The sequence below is a fragment of the Phyllostomus discolor genome, chromosome 5 (genome assembly GCF_004126475.2).
Source record: "Phyllostomus discolor isolate MPI-MPIP mPhyDis1 chromosome 5, mPhyDis1.pri.v3, whole genome shotgun sequence".
Lineage (NCBI taxonomy): Eukaryota > Metazoa > Chordata > Mammalia > Chiroptera > Phyllostomidae > Phyllostomus > Phyllostomus discolor.
The window spans coordinates 151,490,160-151,509,830 of record NC_040907.2 but is presented as its reverse complement, the minus strand read 5'-3'; the positions used below and the strand labels follow the sequence as shown (position 1 = coordinate 151,509,830).

Genomic DNA, 19,671 nt, shown 5'->3' with positions numbered 1-19,671 from the left:
GGTTCACATACTAATTTTTACAAAATTTCCATGATGTGACTCATGCTAAGTAATTCTGAAGATATCCTGCCCCCCTCCAAGTGTTGTTGCACGAAGGCTATGAAGTTGGAACAAGCAAGTCCTGAGTATGAAAGCTTTAATTTATCTACCTCATTTATTTTTTATTTTTGTAGCCTTAGTCTCTCTTTTCCTATTTTATGACCACTGAAAGTGTTCCTAGTCCCCATCTTAAACCTAGGAGTTGATGTATTAGTAGGAGCAGCTGGACGCTCAAGATGTTTTTATGATTTTTTTAATCCCCTTTTCTGTCTATGTAATATTAAGCAAATGATAAATGTTGTTTTTAACAGTGTAACGAGGAAGAAGGAAAGACCCTAATTTCTTCATGGAGGAGTCTTTCCCCCTCAGTGTGGAAATGTAGATCAAAAATATCAAAAGCTGTTCTCTGAGTGATTGCATCTGACTTTAGGATCCAGAAACATTTTTTGGTTTTGCCAAGCTGTGCCTTTCCTCCCAGGATTGTCAGTGACCACAATGACAGTGTCTGTTCACATTGTGAAGTAGACGCTGTTCCAGAGGACACGCCAGAGCCTTGCTCTCTGTTGCGCCTTGTGAATGTATGATGTATGGAGACAACCCTGTAGTTGTACCTGCTGATGCTGGCTGTTAGAGAATACATTCTGGATATTTTGTTTCAAAAACAAAAAACAAAAAGAACTATCCATAGGACCTCCCCAATGTCTTGTTTTATAAAAGATCAGAAATGGCAGCAGAAAGAATTATATGAAGACATTCATGTATCCAACTCATAATTAGTATTAAGTTTTAAAGTTTTGCTTATTATATTTTATATAAAACAAAACATCATTGATATAAAATTGAAATCTACCTGTTTTCCCATCTAGTCTCATTATTTTCCAGAGATAACCACTTATATAACTTAAGATTACATACTTCTGTCTATATTTATTTTTATATTTTTACTAAAGCCATGGGAATCTATAAACTAGCTGTTGTATTGCTTTGTATGCTTTAAACATTTACATAAATTACATAATTGAAAATTATATAAAATTACATAAAGTAGAATGATAACACTGTCATATTCTACAAAATTGCTTTCTCATACTCAACATGTTTTAAGATCTATATATAGTTACTTGTAAATTTATTTTATTTATCTTTGCTATATAGTATAATGAAAAACATTTCCAATGTAAAATAAAAGCATAAAAATATTCTTTTTTACTTAAAGTTTTAAACTTTTTTTAATACTTAAGTCTTGTTCCATCTGGAATATATTTTTGTTTATGAATGTGAATTAGAAATCTGATTTTATAATTTTATTCATATAGTCCCTGCACACTTGGATAGATTTATTCCCAAGAATCTCATAGGTTTACTAAATGTCATCTTTTTAATATAGTTTCTAACTAGTTGTTTTTAGTATTTGGGAGCACTATAGATTTTATACATTCATCTTTTAAGTGACTACCATAAGTTTTCTTAACCTGGTCTCAAAATTTTTCTGTAGTTTTTTTAGCTTTTCTATAGATAATTATATTGCTTGCAAACAATGATAAATTAAGTTTGTTCTTTCTAATAATTTTGTGCTGTTAATTTTTTTTTGAACTAGTGAGGATCTTCAGTACAGTGTTTAATGCTAAGGGTGATGGAAGGCATTTTTGTCTGTTCTTGACCTGAATGGGAATGACTTAATTTTCACCGTAAGGTCTGATGTTTTCTCTGGGGTATTGGTAGATAGCCTTTATCAGGTTAAGAAGATCTTATCTTCCTGGCCTGTTAAAGAGTAGTTTTGTTTTTTTTTTAAGTAATGGAATGTATCTGTTTTTATCCAACTTCTTTTTTCTGTATCTACCAAAATGATCATTTGGCTTTTCTCCTTTAATGTTATGATAGTGTATTACATAGACAGAGTTTTTGATATTGAACAGTCCTTCCATTTATGGGATAAACCCTATCTGGGCTGTAGTATTTTTTAAATACATTGCTGGATTCTATTCACTAATATTTTAAGATTTTTGTTTCCATATATATAAGTGAGATGATTCTATAATTTTGTTTTCTTGTGCTATTCTTTACTGCCAGAAGAATAGGGGTTCTACTATCATCATAAAATGATTTGAATAGTTTTCCCTCTTACCTATTATTTGCAACAAAGTATTTAATATAGATATTATTCATTAAACTTGTTTTTAGAGAGCTTCTGGTCTGGTCATGATGGAGTAGTTTGTATCTGACTGATCCTCCAACGAAAAACAACTCTAAAAGCTGATCAAACAATAAAGTAACCTTAATAAGGCATTGGAATATAACCAACACAGGGAGAGTTGAGGGGCTAGGATTCTTGAAAGAAGAGAAATTTGTGAAGTGAACCCCATATAAGCATCATCCCTAGACTACTTTCTTGAGGATATTTTCCAGATTACAGCCTAGGGGAATAGAGTTTAAGCAGAAATAATGTTCTTACTGGGCCACAGCGACAGAGTCAAAATTTAGAGCTGCCAAAGTGGCTGGTATTAAAGGATAAGATTCTAGAGAAAAGCAAAAAAACAGAAAAGGAGCAATATGAATACAAATTTCCCACAAGTCATTGGCCATATCCTCAATTTCATATACAAGTGATCAGACCCCTAGAAACCAAGCAGAAAAAGGCAGCAGAGAGGCTAAATGCTACACAAGGATTTCAGCAAACACATGGTAATAGAGAGAGGCTAGCACGCAAGTCCTGGTAATGTGTAGATGCTTTAATAAACTCTCCTGGTTATTAGCTGAGATTCTGAAAGGCTCATACCCTAGAAGTAATGACCATGTTCTAGAAGTAAGGACAGTGTCTCAGGAGTAGGGATAAATTTGAAATAGACCAACTTCCCACTGCCTTAAACCAAGCTTTAGGAGAATCAAGGTGATATCTTGGTATTCTGTATTCTTTCCAAAATAAAACATGACCATCTTTGGAGAATGACAAATCATCCATAGCCTTTAAAATTTTTCATCCACAATGTCCAAATCCACTTAAAATTTATGAAGCACACTAAAAAATAGAACTAAGTGGCCCGAAGCTAAGAAAGGACAAACACATACACACACACGTGCACACTCAGGTGATTCTGCCATTGGAGTTATCAGACAAGGAATTTTAAATAACTCTGATACATACCTTCAGGAGAATGTGAATAAAGGTGAAAAATAGAGGATTTTAACAGAGAATTGGAGTCTATTTTACAAAAATTAAATGGACAGTCTAGAAGTACAAACAATATCTCTTGATGTATTTAACAGCAGACAAGATATAACAAAAAATAAGATTAACTGACCCACGGACAAGTTAACAGGAAATACCCAGAATGAAGCACAGGGGCGGTGGGAGGGAAGGGGGGGCAGGGGAAGAACGAGTACAAGGAATGTGTGAGATACAGGCGGCTTTTACTGTCCCTAGAACTGGAGCACCAAAAACGGAGGACAGAATGTAACAAAAACAATTTTTTCAAGACAAAATGGTCACGAAAATGTCACAAATTCATGAAGCTCACATCCTCATACAGTTAAACTTAGAATTACCATGTGACCCAGCAATTCTACTCCTAATTATATATCCCAAAGAATTGAAACAGGTCTTTTTTAAATTGTAAATGGGCATTCTTAAAAACAAATACTTGAACTTGAATGTTCATAGCACCACTATTGACAATAGCTGAAAGGGGGAAACAGTTCAGATGTGCATGAGTGAATGAATGTATAAACAAAATGTATATCTCTATGATGAAATAAGTGTGGATACATGACACAACATGGATGGACTTCAAAAACATTCTGCTAACTAAAAGAAGCCAATCACAAAGGACCACATATTATGTATTTTCATTTATATGGAATGCCCAGGGTAGATAAATTTACAGGTACGAAAGATTAGTGACTTCCAGGGTCTGGCAGAGAGCCTAATGGGGAGAGACTGCTTAGTGAGTATAGGGTTCCATTTTTGGGTGAAAATGTTTTAGAATTAGTTAGCATGCTGGTTGTACAATGTTGTGAATAAACTAAATGCCACTGAATTGTGAACTTTAAAATGGTTTATTTTATGTTATGCAGTTTTCCCTCAAATGAAAAACATGTAGAAAAGAAGCTCAGCAAATTACAATAAAGATACATACAAAGAAAACCACACCCAGGTAAATCATTGTCATACTGCTAGAAAACAAAATCAGCAGTTGAAAAATGTAATTTTATTATCTTCTAGCTTCGATAGTTTTTGTTGATAAGTCAAATATAAGAAATGTGGTCACTCATTTGAAGGCAAAGTCTTTTTTTCTTTGGCAGCTTTTAGATACTCACTTGATCTATACCTTACACCATAAAGGAAAATGTTAATTCAAGACAGATCACAGGCCTAAATGTGAAAGGTAAAACCAAAAAGCTTCAGAAGAAAACATAGTGTGTTCTCATGACCTGGAAGTAGGCAAATATTTTTTAAATAGGACATAAAAATCACTAACCCTGAAAAAAAGATTGATTAATTGGACTTCATTTCAATTAACAATACCTGTTCATTTAATGTTAAAAAAATCCATAAAGATTGGAAAATCACAAACTGAGAGAGGATATAGGCCTATGTGAGCACATACAACAAAAGGTTTGCATCCAGAATATATAAAACATTCCTGCTGGTCAGTAAGAAAAGATGAAATTTTATCTTAACAAGGATAAAAAAAGAATGACAGTACGCTTCACAAAATGCTTTTTTTCATATAGGCGCAGCCCTTGAGATTTGTGGTATAAATTGTATCTCCTAGTTACCATTCTGATTTTGAATCTTTATTTTTTTTCTGCTAGCTGGAGATTTACCTTCATTTCAAGTTTAACTAATATTCTTTCTTTTATTTGTGCCCCATTTCTACATGTCTAAGATTAGATGGGGGATTCCTAGCATCTACTTAGTCATATGTGTTTACTTAAGTCCAAATTCCATTTTTATGAAGTCATTTTAGATTAGAGTGGGTGATATGGCCCTGGATTGTTTCTGGATTCATGATTTTATATTACTATAAATCATTGTGGGCACAGTAGGTTAGAAGAGTTCACAGAGAAGGAAGCTATTTAGACTAGGAAGAGTGAAATAGAAGGATCTGGAGATTTATACAATTGTTGGAAACTAGCGTTGGAAGACCTAGTGTACTTTTAGCACCTTCTTTTCTGTTGAACTCTTTTTGAGCATTTGTTCTTTGTCACTGGGGACCTGGTGGGCTTGTTTTTTTGTTTTGTATAAGCAGAGGATCTAATAATGTACAGTAATTCGCTGATCCTCAAAGTCTGGATCTATTCACAAATCATATTACCTGAGATACTGATTAAAAATGTAGATTTAAGGGCTTCACCCAGGGCCAGGGAATTGACATTTAACATACTTTCTATGATGGTAATTCATATACTTTAAGTGGGAAGTTACTATAGATAGATACTAGAGATAGGTATATTCACCTTACCAGTGGTGATTGTGTCAATTGTGGAATCAATTGTGAAAATCTTGCTAATAATGCTTAATTCAATGGGGTAGCTTGTACTTTTCTAGCTGTAGAGAGTTTTAATTGTCTAGTGTGGCAGGTACTAGCAACCTATGCTCCGCAGGCCAAACCCAGCCTATCATGGATTTTTGTATGGCCAGCCAACCTACAAAATGTTATTTGCATCTGTAAATGGCTGAAAAAAAATCAAAAGAATAATACTTTGTGATGTGAAAATTTTATGAAATTCCATAAAAAAGGTTTTATTAGAATACAACCATGCTTACCAATTTTTATTGCTGTGACTGTTTTTGCATTACAATAGCAGAGTTAAGAAGTTGCAACAGTGACCACATAGCCCCCAGTCACAAATGTTTGCTGACCACTGAGCAAGGGTATATAGACCTTTTCCTTAGTGTGGGCCTCTCGATCTCTCCATGGCACCAAGGCTCCCTCCACTTCTTTACCTCCCCCTCACACCCAACACACACACACACACACCAATTAAATGTCCTGTAGTGGAGCCCTGGACTACTGTTCTTCATTATGAAATAAGAAAGCAAACTTGCCCTGTTCTCATTCAGAAAGATCCTTTAAGTTTATCTGTGAAGTACTGTGATCTTTGAGGAAATATATTCTGGAAATACCAGGTAGCTCTGATTATATTAATTCAATCCTTACCAACTCTTGGTGCCACATAGGAGAACCAACTCTAGCCTCAGGAAAACATAAAAATGTCTACAAATTTTTAGAAGAGGAAATCTATTTATGACAAACTAAAGGTTAATAGATTCATAATTCAACCTCAAACTATTGCATCAAATAAAACATTTGATCTGACAAAGACAAGAGTGTTATTAAACTTTGTAAGAGAATATGACTTACTGAAACTTTCCCAAATATTTAATAAAATAAAAGATTGATATTGGAGAAAAGAAAATAAAGCAGGGAATAAGATTAAGAGGCTTTGCTTTGCTTTGCTTTGTATATATAGAGAGCTAATTATATAGTTTGTGAATTATTGAGTGCCTTTTTTTTTTCAGTTTCTCTCAACCTTCCTTCTGGCCACTTTTCTGTCCAGTAGCAAAATGATAAAAAAAAAAGTGAGGAAGTAAGAGTAAATGGAAAATAGCGTTAGAAGGACAATAAAGCAATGAGAAAGGTTAACACTAAAATGTTTATGAACTTTTTTTATTCTCTTATTAGAGACAGGCTATAAATTTCATTCTGTTTCCAAGTAACCAAAGTGAAGTGGAAAACAAAAATCTAGTGTCCATAAGTCAAAAACAAGAGTAATTTTTATGAGAAACATCATTTTTCTGATTATAAGCCTTGAGATAAATTTTTTCTGGTAAGTCCTCTGAAAAGTCTACTATGTGCTAATGTGGATGCTATTTCACATACATACATACATAATGTAATATAGACAGTTTTTGCCTATCCTGTTCTTTCAAAGACATGGATGCAAAACCTACATTAAGGAAAAGGTATGGCATACAGAGTGAGGAAGTACAAAATAGAAGTAATTTCTCAATCTCATATACAAATGATGGTGTGGAAAATAAAACTCAAATAGGAAACTTACAAGAGACTTTTGGGCAAGTCATTTTGTTTTGCTTTTCTCTTTGTATATGTTCCTGTGTGCATCTGTTGGATGACATCATATGCAAAAGCAATGTAATTAGTACCAAATGAAATATAGGATTCTCACATGTGTTTAGGGGACACCCACTGGTATCATCTGACTCTGTGTCAAAGAGGAGAACTTGAGCCTTGGATCTGGAAAGGGCCTTAAAATCATCTTGGTCAAAAATAGCAAATATGTGGCACATGTGCCTTAATTCCTTATTCTCCTTACCATGGACAGACATTACTAACTGATTACATTAGCACATTAACTGACAATGCACTTTGGAGATAAGGCTATCTCAACACAATGCTTAATGCAAGTATTGCCAAAAGATCAGTGCTAGCATGCATAAGAATTCTTTTGGTGGACTTCTGGTTTTAGCCACAACATGTAAAGAGCTTGCAAATTGTTATTCCTATTCACTCAACACAAACAAGATGAACAGTTTGGAAATGAACAACTTTTCTTGGAGAATTATGATTGGAGGGCAAACCAACACCCTGACATCTGGAAAGACAGGTTGATCCAGGCTTGCCACCAAAATTTGCTTATTTGAAACAGAAAATACTGAAACCATAACTGGTAGGAACACGTAAGTGGTATTTTTAATGACTTTATAGAGAGACACTTAGTGTGGACTGGCTTGAAAATAAGGAACTCCTGGAGGCTTCAGTCTTAGCCCCTCATCCTCCACTTTTGTGGAATCTAAGAAAAATATCCTAGTGGCTCTGGCCAGGGGAGAGTAAGAGTTATCATTATGGAATATGATCATAGCATTCTCTATAACAAATGTCAGCTCTCTAAGAGAAAAGTTATAACCAGAGCCTTATCCCTTTTATGGAAAGGCATTCCTCTCACTCTAACCCCTCTATCCTTCCTGTCTCACCTAAGAAAGAATAGCTTAAAAAGTGACATTTATAGTCCAGAGATACAGACCTAATAAAAGACTGATACTGAATCATAAAATTAGGGAACAATTTCCTTCTTCTTTACTCAACCACCATATCAACAGGGTGCTAATATAATAACAGTGAATGCTAGCTTAAAAAGCTGCAACACACACACTCTCCCTGAGGAAGAGTAATTAGGGATGCCAAAGTCAAGAGATGAGGCACAAACAAGGACATCAGAGGAGTCTGAAACCTCTGGTACCTACTATACAACAAACATATAACATAGACCAACTTCTAGCCCAAATCCTCACAGTAAATGTCTACTTATCTCAGTTTCTGTTTCCTAATTCAGCATGTTGGCTTTCAATAAAAAATTACAAAGTATACCAAAAAGCAAGAAAAAACACACAGTCTAAACAAACAAAAAAAAACCCCACAAGCATCAGAACTAGAGTTATATATGACACAGATGTTGGAACTATTAGACAGAGATTTAAAATATTGCATTTTGCCATGTATAATGCACTCCTGTGTATAATGTACACCCACATTTTTAGCCCAAATTTTCAGGAAAACTTGAATTTTAATTTTTTAAAATATTTTATTTATTTATTTTTAGAGAGGGAAGGGAGGGAGGAAGAGAGAGAGAGAGAAACATCAATGTGCGGTTGCTGGGGGTTATGGCCTGCAACCCAGGCATGTACCCTGGCTGGGAATCGAACCTGGGACACTTTGGTTCCCAGCCCGTGCTCAATCCACTGAGCTACACCAGCCAGGGCTGCATTTTAATTTTTTAATTCAATTTATTTATTTATATTTGGAAACAAAACCAATTATAGTATTTCAGGGTATTATTTTACATATGGATATTACTATTGCTTTCTAGAGTTACACTTTTAATGCATAAGTATAAATAAAATAATTAAAAACATTTATATAGATACAGGATTATTACTCTCCACGTACAATGCACACCCTTATTTTTCCCTCAAAAATTTGGACAAAAAAGTGTGCACTATACACAGCAAAATACGATAATTATGATTAATATGTTAAGGGCTCTAATAGAAGAAGTACACAATATATAAGAATGGGTGGGTAATGTGAGCAGAGAGATGGAAATGCTACAAAATGATCAAAAGCAAATACTAGAAATCAAAAACACTGTAACAGAAATGAAGAATGCCTTTGATGGGCTCATCAGGAAACCCAACACAATTTTAGGAATCAGCGAGCTTGAGAATAGGTCAACAGAAATTTTTCAGACTGAAATGAAAAGTGAAAAACAAAACAACAGGATATTCAAGAACCATGGGACATTTTTAAAGTGTGTAACATACATAATTGGAACATGAATACATGGAAGATAAAAAAGAACACAGAAAAACAACAATGAAGTAATAATGGCTTAAAGTAATTCATTAATAATGACTGCAAAATTTCCAAAATTCATCAAAAGCAAAATACTGTACATACATCTAGGAAGCTCATAGATACCAAATAGTGTAAATAGTAAGAAACTACACCAAGAAATATCATGGTCAAACTGCCAAAAACCAAAGAAAAAGAGAAAACCTTGAAAGAAGTCAGGGGAAAACAACACTTGACCTACCGGGGACAAGAATATGAAGTACAGTCATGCACCATTAACAACAGGGAATTGTGTCATTAGGCGATTTAATGATTAGGTGAACATCACAGAGTGCACTTACACAAATCTAGATTGTATAGCCTACTACACACCTACACTACATGGTATATCCTGTCATTCCTAGGCTATAAGCCTCTACAGCATGTTACTCACTGTACAAAACAAGAGTAGATTAAATCAAGCACAAGAGAAAATGGTGTAATCAAGGAACTAGGTAAACATGAAATGTGAGAGGCTGCTGCCAGAGTAATGTGGCGTACTGTTACATACTGTTTTACAGTAAACTTTTTTTTTGTAAGTAGAAAAAGTATGCTCTGAAATGATGATAAAAGTATAGTATAGTATAAGAAATTCATAAATTGATAAGTCATTTATTATTATATACTGTACATAATTGTATGTATGTGCTATACTTTTATAAGGCTGATAGTGCAGTAAGTTTGTTTATACGAGCATCACCACAAACACATGAGTACTATAATGTTTTGTAATGTTACAGCTGGCTACAATATCACTAGGTGATAAGAATTTTTCAGCTCTATTATAATCTTACAGGACCACTGTCATATATAGGCTCCATTGGCCAAAATGTCGTTGTAGAGAACATGACTATATTTGCTCATATTTTTGCCCTTTTCTGAGGAGCATAATGAAATCAGGAAGTATCCCTTGAGATTACTCAGAGGGGCAGATTTTTTTTTCAGACATCTGCCTCATTTTGGAACCTGGCTACGCTAGCTGGGAGTTAAAGGGGTAGGGGCAGATGCTATCAAGAAGCATTGTTCTGTAAGCATTTCTGGTAAATTGCGTGAAGAGCTCTGAGAAAACAAAATGGGTTGGAGATGATTCTGGGAGTTTGTTGTGATTTATTTTGTCATTCTAAATAAATATTTACTTTTGTAACGAATCTTGTGTTTTGTACTTTCGATTCCTTTTTCTTAAAGAATGTACCACAATTTGTTTAAGTTTCAGCCCCAGAATACACCGACCCACTCTTGTCCATACTTTGGATGCCATCACTTGCTAGGACTAAAAATTCCCAGAGGTGCCTTCCTCGGAGCCCACTCCATTTGCTGGAGCTGCAGGTGGCTTTTCCACCCCGTCCTTATGGGCTGATTGTAGAGCCCTCCTCAGCACTGCAACAAGGGCCAGCTGTTTGAGCCTCTGCCAGGAGATAGTCTCTCAACATACACTGGAATGACTTGGACTTGGGACCAAAAGTGTGCGAGGAATTAGGACAGAAAAAAGATCGAGAAAATGGGGCTCTTAGAACAGCTCTTAAGCCTAAGGGCCACCCTTTTGGCTCACTGTGGGTTGGATTATACAAGTAGACATGGTTTCATTAAATGTAGTTTTTGAGTCCGCATTATGTGCCTCTGGAATTGCCCACAAACCTGACCTCTACTTTTACCATTTTTCAATGATAACATCTTTTTAAAGTACCAACTCTTGGAAGTTCCTGAACCTCAACCTTGTAATCAGCTGGGTGACTCCTGTGTGGATTTATAGGAACCAGTCTAAGAAATTCAAAGAAACATCTATATTCAGTAGGATCTTTTTTAAAAAAAAATTGTAATAATTTTCATTTCATCCAAGCTTTACTTGCCCAAAGTAGCTCTGAGCACAAGATAGGAGGGTTGACCCATTGCAAAGATGGAGAATAATGCAGCCTCAGAAAGAAAACCTAAAGGCAAGTGTGAAGAATGTGCTCAGCAGGAAGCCAGAGTGAGGTCCTTTGGAGGAGGAATGAATACGATTTACAGAGCTTTAGAGAGACCCAAGTCAGCTTCTCCAGCGTTTGGCTTCAAGGTGTCAGAATAGGTTTTATAGGTCAACAGGGTTGTTCTAATGATTATCCAAGCTTTTCCCCCTTCAGTGGGGAAGGCCCCAGTTTTATGGAATTACCTGCCCAGTCAGCAGGCTGGGTGTTAGAATTCTGAGCAGACTGCCCCTCCTCCCTAAAAGCAGCAGGCAGCAAAATAGGTCCGGAAATTCCTGAGCATTGGGAAGCCAGCACTAATGCAATTACCTGAAATAAAAGAAGGGGTCAGATAATAAGGGGCAAAGGTTTTTCCTTTTTAAGTAAAGAGCCAGGTAAATAAAACCAGCTGCCACTGGAGCCAACAAACTCTCCTCATTAAATGTTTTAAGAGGCTAATGGGCATAAGTGGCTAATTGTAGTACAATGCTGAGGACTGAATCTAGGGACATGGAGAAGGGGGAAGGGGAGCCAGGGTTAAAACCTGGCTGGCAGAGACAGACAGGGGATGAGACCTGCCCCTGGCAGAGGATCCCTAAACGGACAGAGTGGAATTAAAGCCAGAGTACGATGACTTGAAGCCCAGAGTCTCCAGTATTTCTGACAGTTTCCCGGTGAGGTGGGCTTGGGAGTCTAGTCTGGGACAGTTTTAAGTTTATATGCTCGGAGAATGGACTAGAATCTGGAATAAGTCATTAAAATAACTAATTGTGGGAAATTTTATGTGTATTTACTATGAAAAACTCCAAAAGGTGTACAGCAAAAGGTTAACATGACTCTCTCTCTCTCTCAGTGTTGGCCTTATCAGTGATTTTTCATTCTTATATTTTAATGTCATTTATGTGCATTTTTGTTTTTTAAATTTTTTATTGTTTATGCTATTACAGTTGTCCCAATTTTCCCCTAGCCCCCCTTTTCCTGTAGTCAATTCCCACATCACTGTCCATATGAAGGGCAAAACTTTAAAGAAGATGAAATATATTAAACTGGAAATAAAATTTAAAACTAAGGAAGGCAAGAGAGTTGGTGAATTAATTGATAGGTGGTTCCATTTACTTTGTATATTCTGTCATCTTTGCTGCTTCCCCAGATGTGTGCTTGGTATTATCTGCCACTCTACAGACCAGTGGAAGAAGGGGTGAAGGTTGCTGGTATTGAGCCAGACAATTTGTCTCCACAGAAAGGTTTCAACATTTCAGCACAGTCTCTCCTGGGTTCAAGTTTTAGTTGAGTAGCTCAGCCACTATGGTATGATCCTAACAGATGCTGAAATTTCAAGAGAGCTTGGAGGAGGACTATGATTTACCTAAATGTATCAGTCTTAGTGTTGCTAGAACCAACCATTCTGCCAGGGTTTATGTGGAAATACCTCTAAATGATGAATTTCCTTTCTCCCTTCTTTCTTTCCTTCCTTCCATCCTTCCTTCCCTCTCTGATTTATTTAGATTACTGACACCTTTGTAGCCATTACTAAATGAATTAGCTCTTGTGGAGAGACTGGTTGGTAGCTAAGAATCAGCTTTATCATTCCCAGTGAGAAAGGCAGAGAAACGCAGAGTTGCCCCTTGGTCACTGGAGAGTTAGTCAGTTGGAATCCAATTCTACTTCTTTTACCTAGTCTTAGTGAGAAATCACCAACATCCTCATTTTTAACAGTTAACTCTTACCAAGTGGTTACCACAGGCTACTCCACCTCCTCCATATCCAAATAATCTAAATGTTATGCTGGGTCCTTTACTACAGGCAGCCGCTATCAGAGAAAGAAAGCTCTGTCACAGGCAGGAATTTTTTAAATAACCACAGATTGTTGATGTTGAATGTTTTCTAAGCAGCTTCTGAAGATTAAGTACAGAAAGCTACCTGTTTAAAGGTTCCCAAGAAAAGAGCTTAGGTATTTATCAGATTCATACCTGTGGTTAGATTATGCCCTCTTAAAATTAGTACAGAAATCTGGGGGAACCAAAGTTCCTATTTCCATAGTACAATGAAAGGTTGCAAATGAAAGTTGCTGAAACTTCTCAGTATAACAGAGGGGCTTCCTCTGACACCCAAATGTGAATTTGACTCAGACCGAGGTTATTAAAAAGACACTGTGTTGGTCAGGTTGTGGAAGGAATAGATTCTTACTTAACTGGGCCAAATGTAGAGGCAATGTCCAGGGCCATGGTTGAGAAGCATTTTAGAGGGTGTCTGATATCTCTGTCAACTTCCTTTATTCTCTTGGAGAGCTCATCTATAGCCATGGCTGTATTTATTACCTATAAACTGAAAAAGACACCCAGGTCACCATTACCTGTCTCAACTTTTCTCTGTACCTCCTCCTTAATATCTCCAACGACCTGTTGTGTCTTTTCCTCTTTGATGTTCTCTGCATCCTTGATATTTCAAGCAGAGTTATTCATCCCCTTTGACAAACCTACAACCTAGTCTGACTGGCCTGCATGCCTTTGGCAGCAGGGTTCTCTGCAACATTCTCTCTCATAAGCTCATAGTCATCACTCATCCCCTTCCTCTCTTTCTTACACTCCACAGAGCTTTATTTTATTTTAGTTCTTCACAGACTCTCACTTTTACTTCTTTCCATGACCTCCCTTACTAGACCCAGATTCCTTCTTACCTACACTGTTGAGATAAGATAACCTTGTCACACTTGTTTCCTGCCTGGAGCTCTCCCCTGTTCCAGTATAATTCACAGCCCACAGAAATAGCCTGAGACCAACTGAGAATGATTGAATCCAGCTTGTTAGGTTAAATGTGGGGCCAAGAATAGGCTCTAAAAAGCTAAAGCCAAAGATTTTATGGGAATTCTTCTCCTACATGTTAAGTGAAGGAGGAGTTGAACTATTTCTTGGGTCTAAGAAAACAGCTATTGAGTGGAAAGTAAGAGGGAGCAAATTTTAGACCCATGTTAAAAGAGCCTTTCATGGCTTCAAGCTGTTGTCCAGTGGAAGAGTACTAGCAGTAGATGAAAGTGGGTTCCCTGTCCTACATGATCACTTCTCAGGGATGATGAAGCAAGCTTACATGCTTGACCATACAGGTGTTTTCAAGCTCCCTGTTTTTGCAACGTAATCACAGCCCACTCCATCCCCGCTCTGCCTCCCTACTGGTAATATCTATTCTTGCTGCCTCCTTCTTCCATCATTCCCAGTCCTACTGTGGATGAACGTACTCTCCTTCCCCAGGCGGATGTTCCCCTGCTCGTGCCATCCTATGGCTTTTCCATCCAGGTTAGTGCCACCCTGGGTTCTTAAGTAACCTGGTGGCTAGATTTGGTTATTGATTCCTTTTTATGTGCTAGGTTCTGAGCCCAGATTTTTTTTCTGATTTGGTTGGTAGAGTAACCCTGTGAAATACTATAGTTTCTTTTTAATTCGATTTTAAATAAAGGGAAACCCAATTATCATATAAATAATGAGTGTCAAAGCTGGGATTGAACCAAGGTTTTCTAACTCCAAGGTCTGTATACTTGAGGAAAAAAAACAAAAGGAAGGGGAGGGTAAGAGTGAAGGCGCCCTCAACCCTGGACCATGGATTTGTCAGACAGGGAGGGTGTTCATAAGGAACACTACAAACTGAAAAAGTACAGCTGGCGTTCTTTATCTCAGTAAGTATTTAATTACATGTGTTGCCAGCAAAATTTGTAAACTCACATGTTTGAAATAGTTACTGGGGGCTAACTGAGAAAAGAAGAAACTGTAATATATTTGATTAAAACATAACAGAACACTAATTACAGTGCACTTTTATCATATGCCTAGTCATCATGTAAGATAGCAACAAGTGTTCAAGTATTTTCAATGTGTGTTAGATGAACATTCATAAATTATTTTAAATTTTAGCACTGTTTTAATATGCCTAGCTTCCATGTAGTATGCTGTCCAATAACAACTTTTTAAAAAAAATAAGAGTGCTAACAGTGAAATACTAATAGGAGGTAATGAACATGGACATGCCTAGCCCTCTGTGTTGTACATAATAAATGTTTATTGGATCTGAGTCTAGCACTTGCACCAAGAATGAGGCGAAAGGTCATGTCATTGTTTTATTTTATTCCCTAATATAAGTAACCATGAACATTTTTGAAAGCATATACCTTTTGATACAATTCCACTTCTAGAATTCTGTACTCACACTAATTTAATCAGTCCCATGTTGTTTATGACCCCGTCTTTGTGAGCTGAAAATTAGAGAAATTAGAAAAAATACTAATGAGTTACTACTGTGTGCCAAACACTTCAAGTTTATGTGCTTAAACTTTAGTTAATACTGAGAAGTAGATATGTTACTTCTCTTTTAATAATAAGAAAACTAAGGCTGATAGAGGCCAGCTATCTTGTGCAAGATCACATTGATAGGAAATACATGATTTGGAATTTGAACTCACAAATCTCTGGCTCCAAAACCCATACTCTTTCCAACACACCAATATTGGATTGCATGGAGATGTCTGAGGTAGTGAGGGAAGCCAAAGAGAGGCTGAATGGGTGAAGTTCATCTCCCACCTTCACTTCAACCAGAACACCTGCTTTATAATTTAAAAAAAATTAACCATTCTACTATATCATGTATTGGTATGGGAATTTGACATTAAAAAAGAATTTTCACATGGTTCTATAATGTGTACTGATAGATTGGTGTCATTAAAAATGAAAAATCTGTCATTAGCCTTCAGCCAATGAGAACTGAGTTGGAAAAGACACCTGGAAGTCATAAGCATTGATTTAAATTGATTTAATTTGGAATTTAGCAAAGTTGGGGGTGGGGAGGGTTGAGTCATCTAACCCTGGGCCAGTATCAGCTTAGATTTTAGAGTAAGAGTTCACAAAGAGGGTCCTCATAAAGTAGATGGAACTCTTTGAGTTAAATGTTCACAACACAGTATAGTAGCACAACTTGATGCTTCACTGAAGCTACCTAACAAAACCTATTCACCAACCCACCCACATGTGCCTTCTTACTATTTTAGGAGAAGGCTCCTGGACTTTAATCTATCTGACTGATGTATTTGTTTGTTTAGCCATTCATTCACCACTCATTTACTTTGGAGGTAGTACAAGAAGGTTGACCACAAGGTACTTTGCCCAGGGAGGTGAGCTCAAGCTGAAATCTTTGAGACTCACTCACCACACTAAATCAAGTTTTTGTGGTTGGTATTTGTTTCCTTGTTTAAAGGTGTAGAAACCTATAAAAATGTTTAAGTATTTTTTCAAACTTCTCACATACCTTTAGTACTTTAAGATCTAGATAGGGGTGGCATTGGATGGGTGTTAAATTTTTTCCCTAGGGGCAAAAATGTAAGCTTTTCTCCGTTACCCAATTTGTTTATGAATTCCTATTTATTCCTATAGAGCAAGAAATGTAGTTTCATGGGACAAACATTGAAAAAAAATCACATTAGCCCACAAATAGAGAAGGAAGGTGATTGAACTTTGGGTGGTGAATGCACAATGCAATATGCAGATGATATATTACAAAATTGTACACCTGAAACCTATGTACTTTTGTTAACCAATGTCACCCCAATAAATTTAATAAAATTGTTAAGAAGAAGGAAATGAAGTATACTATTTATTTGAAAAGTACTCAGGGTCAAACTTTTTAGAATATAAGAACCTAAGTGAATCCTGGGCCGTTTTCTCAGGCAACAGAGACCTTTGGCTAGTGAAGTATATGTAGTCTCCTGCTTGAGATTTTGTCTGATTTTTATTTTATTTTTATTCCAGTTGCTACATTGATGGCCGGGTGGTCAAGGTGATGGACTTCCTGAAAACTCGCCTGTTAGATACACTCTCTGACCAGATTAGGAAAATTCAGAAAGTGAGTAAAAGCCTCCTGGGAAGAAGAGGAGACAGTTTGGGGGTAAGGCAAGGCAAAGGTCACCGGGGCCCAGTTGGACATCAACACTGTGGGAGCCAGGGTAGAAAAGTAGCATAGTCCAGATTTGCGCGGTCTAGAGCTCCCTCTCATAGTTGATGATTGTTTATGGTTTTTCAAATTGAGAAGGGTTTGAATATAACACACCAAAGTTTAATCACTTTTATTGTTACTCTATTACAGTTGTCCCAATTTTTCCCCCTTTGCCCTCCTCCGCCCATCCCCCCCCCCACAGTCCCTTCCCACACTGTTGTCCATGTCGGTGGGTTATTCATACATATTCTTTGTAACAAATATTTTGTAATAGTTTGCTTCTGAACTGTGAGTTTCTTAAGGATAGGTTTACTCTGTTTTCTTTTTTGCAGGGGTTGATTTGGGGTTAGTTTAAGAACTAACATTTATTCATTGAAATTACATTTCATTCAGTGAAATTACAAATTACAGTGAGATTACATTTATTCAGTGAAATTTTGACCTGGAGAATTGGCAATTGTAGGCCATATTTACACTATTTCTAGATGTCTTAGAATCAGCCAGGTAACAAGTAGAGGTTTGAGTAAAGCCATACTAAGCAATTGCATGTAGGTCCTAGTAACAGACACTTTTGGTCAACAGTTCTCACACTTAAGTACAGTCAAAGTCACCAGAGCTGGTTCACAGAGTTTCCAACCTCACTTCTGATACTCTGATTTGGTGTGTCCAGAGTGGATGCCAGACATCTCTGTATTGAATAGTCAGCTGTTAAGTGACTCTGCCCAGTGCAGATCACATTTTGAAATATATGGGATCCGTTAATTCTGAATCATGAGAATCTTATGTCTACAATTTCCTTCTGCCTCTACACAATGGTGATTTCAATCTTTTGTTGCCTAGTCAGGACCTTCTTCAAGAAATGGGGACCTTTTGAACATATAGCTATCTCTTGAGCAGACTAAACAAATTTTTGCAGAAAAATAGCAACAGGTAGGCACCCATTAATATGGGATGAATAAATAAGTGAATGGACAAAAGAATGAATGGCTCATGTATAAAATTAGCTGCAAAGCAAAATCCTATTTAGAGCAATCATATAAAAGCACTTCTGATTCTTAAAGTGGAAGTTGGTACCCTTTTGTGCATTCATACGAATGTCATACTCAGCTTACAAATACCTTTTGGAGTCCCCTTATCACCAAAGGGTTACAGAGACTGGTAAGCCTCCGGACCTCTGGACATTATGTCCCAGTCTGATCTCTCTCCGAGGATCAGGTGTATTGGCCGGCACCCTCATCTGTCACTGCCATCTGCTGGCAAAGCCTAGGAGACAACTAAGTGACTTGTCAGTGTTTGGCATTCATTTAGTGTTTAATATTTAAATATTTAATATTTACGGGGTGCTTAGCAACTACCAGACAAAGTATCAGGTGCTGGGATGCTATACACTGTCAAACTATTGAACACTATAGTTGTCTGCGCACATTATGCTAACCCAATATTAAGTATTGCTTTGTAAATGGAGGGGGGAAATTTCTCTCATTTATTTATTCATTCATTCTTCCATTCCATAGGTATTTATTGAGTGCTTACTGTGTTCCAGGCGCTGTCCCAAGTGTTTGTATTACAACACTGTACAAGATAGACAGGTCCCTGTATTTTTTACTTTCCTGGTTTTGACCTGATCAGCATGGAGGTAAAATGATTCAGTGGTATTGTAGCCCTGGCAGTGAAGGTTCTAGCTGTGGTCATGTAATTTTTTAAGTAGAACAAAAGCTCTAAGTCACAACGAAGACAAAGGTGTTGGGAGTTATGTTCCTCTCCTTTCTCCCCACCACTCATTACCCTCCACCACTGCATACTCCTTAACCATCAGGGAAGGTTCAAACACTAAAATTAATAAGCTAAGCTTACCTCCTAGTTTGTGTAGTAGGCAGGGCCAAAGCAACTTAAGAAAAAAGGCTTAAACTCTGTGCACAGTTGAGATTCAGAACCTTAAAAACATGTCTCTTCAACGAAGAGGGCAAAGTGCAGTTGCAGGGAGGGAGAGTGGAACCTCTAAGAGAAATGACCTACATGCAGAAGGCACCTGACAGGGGACAGCTGGAATTAGCATTAGAGCCTGGAGTACCATTTGGCGTTTGCAAATAGAATGTGTGCCCGGAAGTCCCCTCAGGCCTCAGTTCCTGATCTGATTATGTTTCGCTGATAACAAATTACCCCAAAATTTAGTGCCTTAAAGCAACCATTTATTGTGCTTACGGATTATGTGGGTAAGGAATTCCCACAGGGAACTGTAGGGTGACTTGTTTTTCTTGAAAGATGTCTGAAACTTTCACTGGAAGATTCAAAGGCTGTGGTGACTCAAA

General features: G+C 36.9%; 1 protein-coding gene across 2 annotated transcripts in view; it reads left to right on the top strand.

Annotated features, from left to right (window-relative positions):
• Positions 1 to 19,671, top strand: part of HPSE2 (heparanase 2 (inactive)) — a 619,058-nt gene that overhangs the window by 445,669 nt on the left and 153,718 nt on the right. The window contains exon 7 of one of the 2 annotated variants that reach the window (XM_028513737.2): positions 17,179 to 17,314. In XM_028513737.2, the coding sequence (XP_028369538.1) occupies positions 17,179 to 17,314 (136 nt within the window). The remainder of the gene's footprint in view (positions 1 to 17,178; positions 17,315 to 19,671) is intronic. The other variant, XM_028513738.2, reaches the window with a different exon arrangement.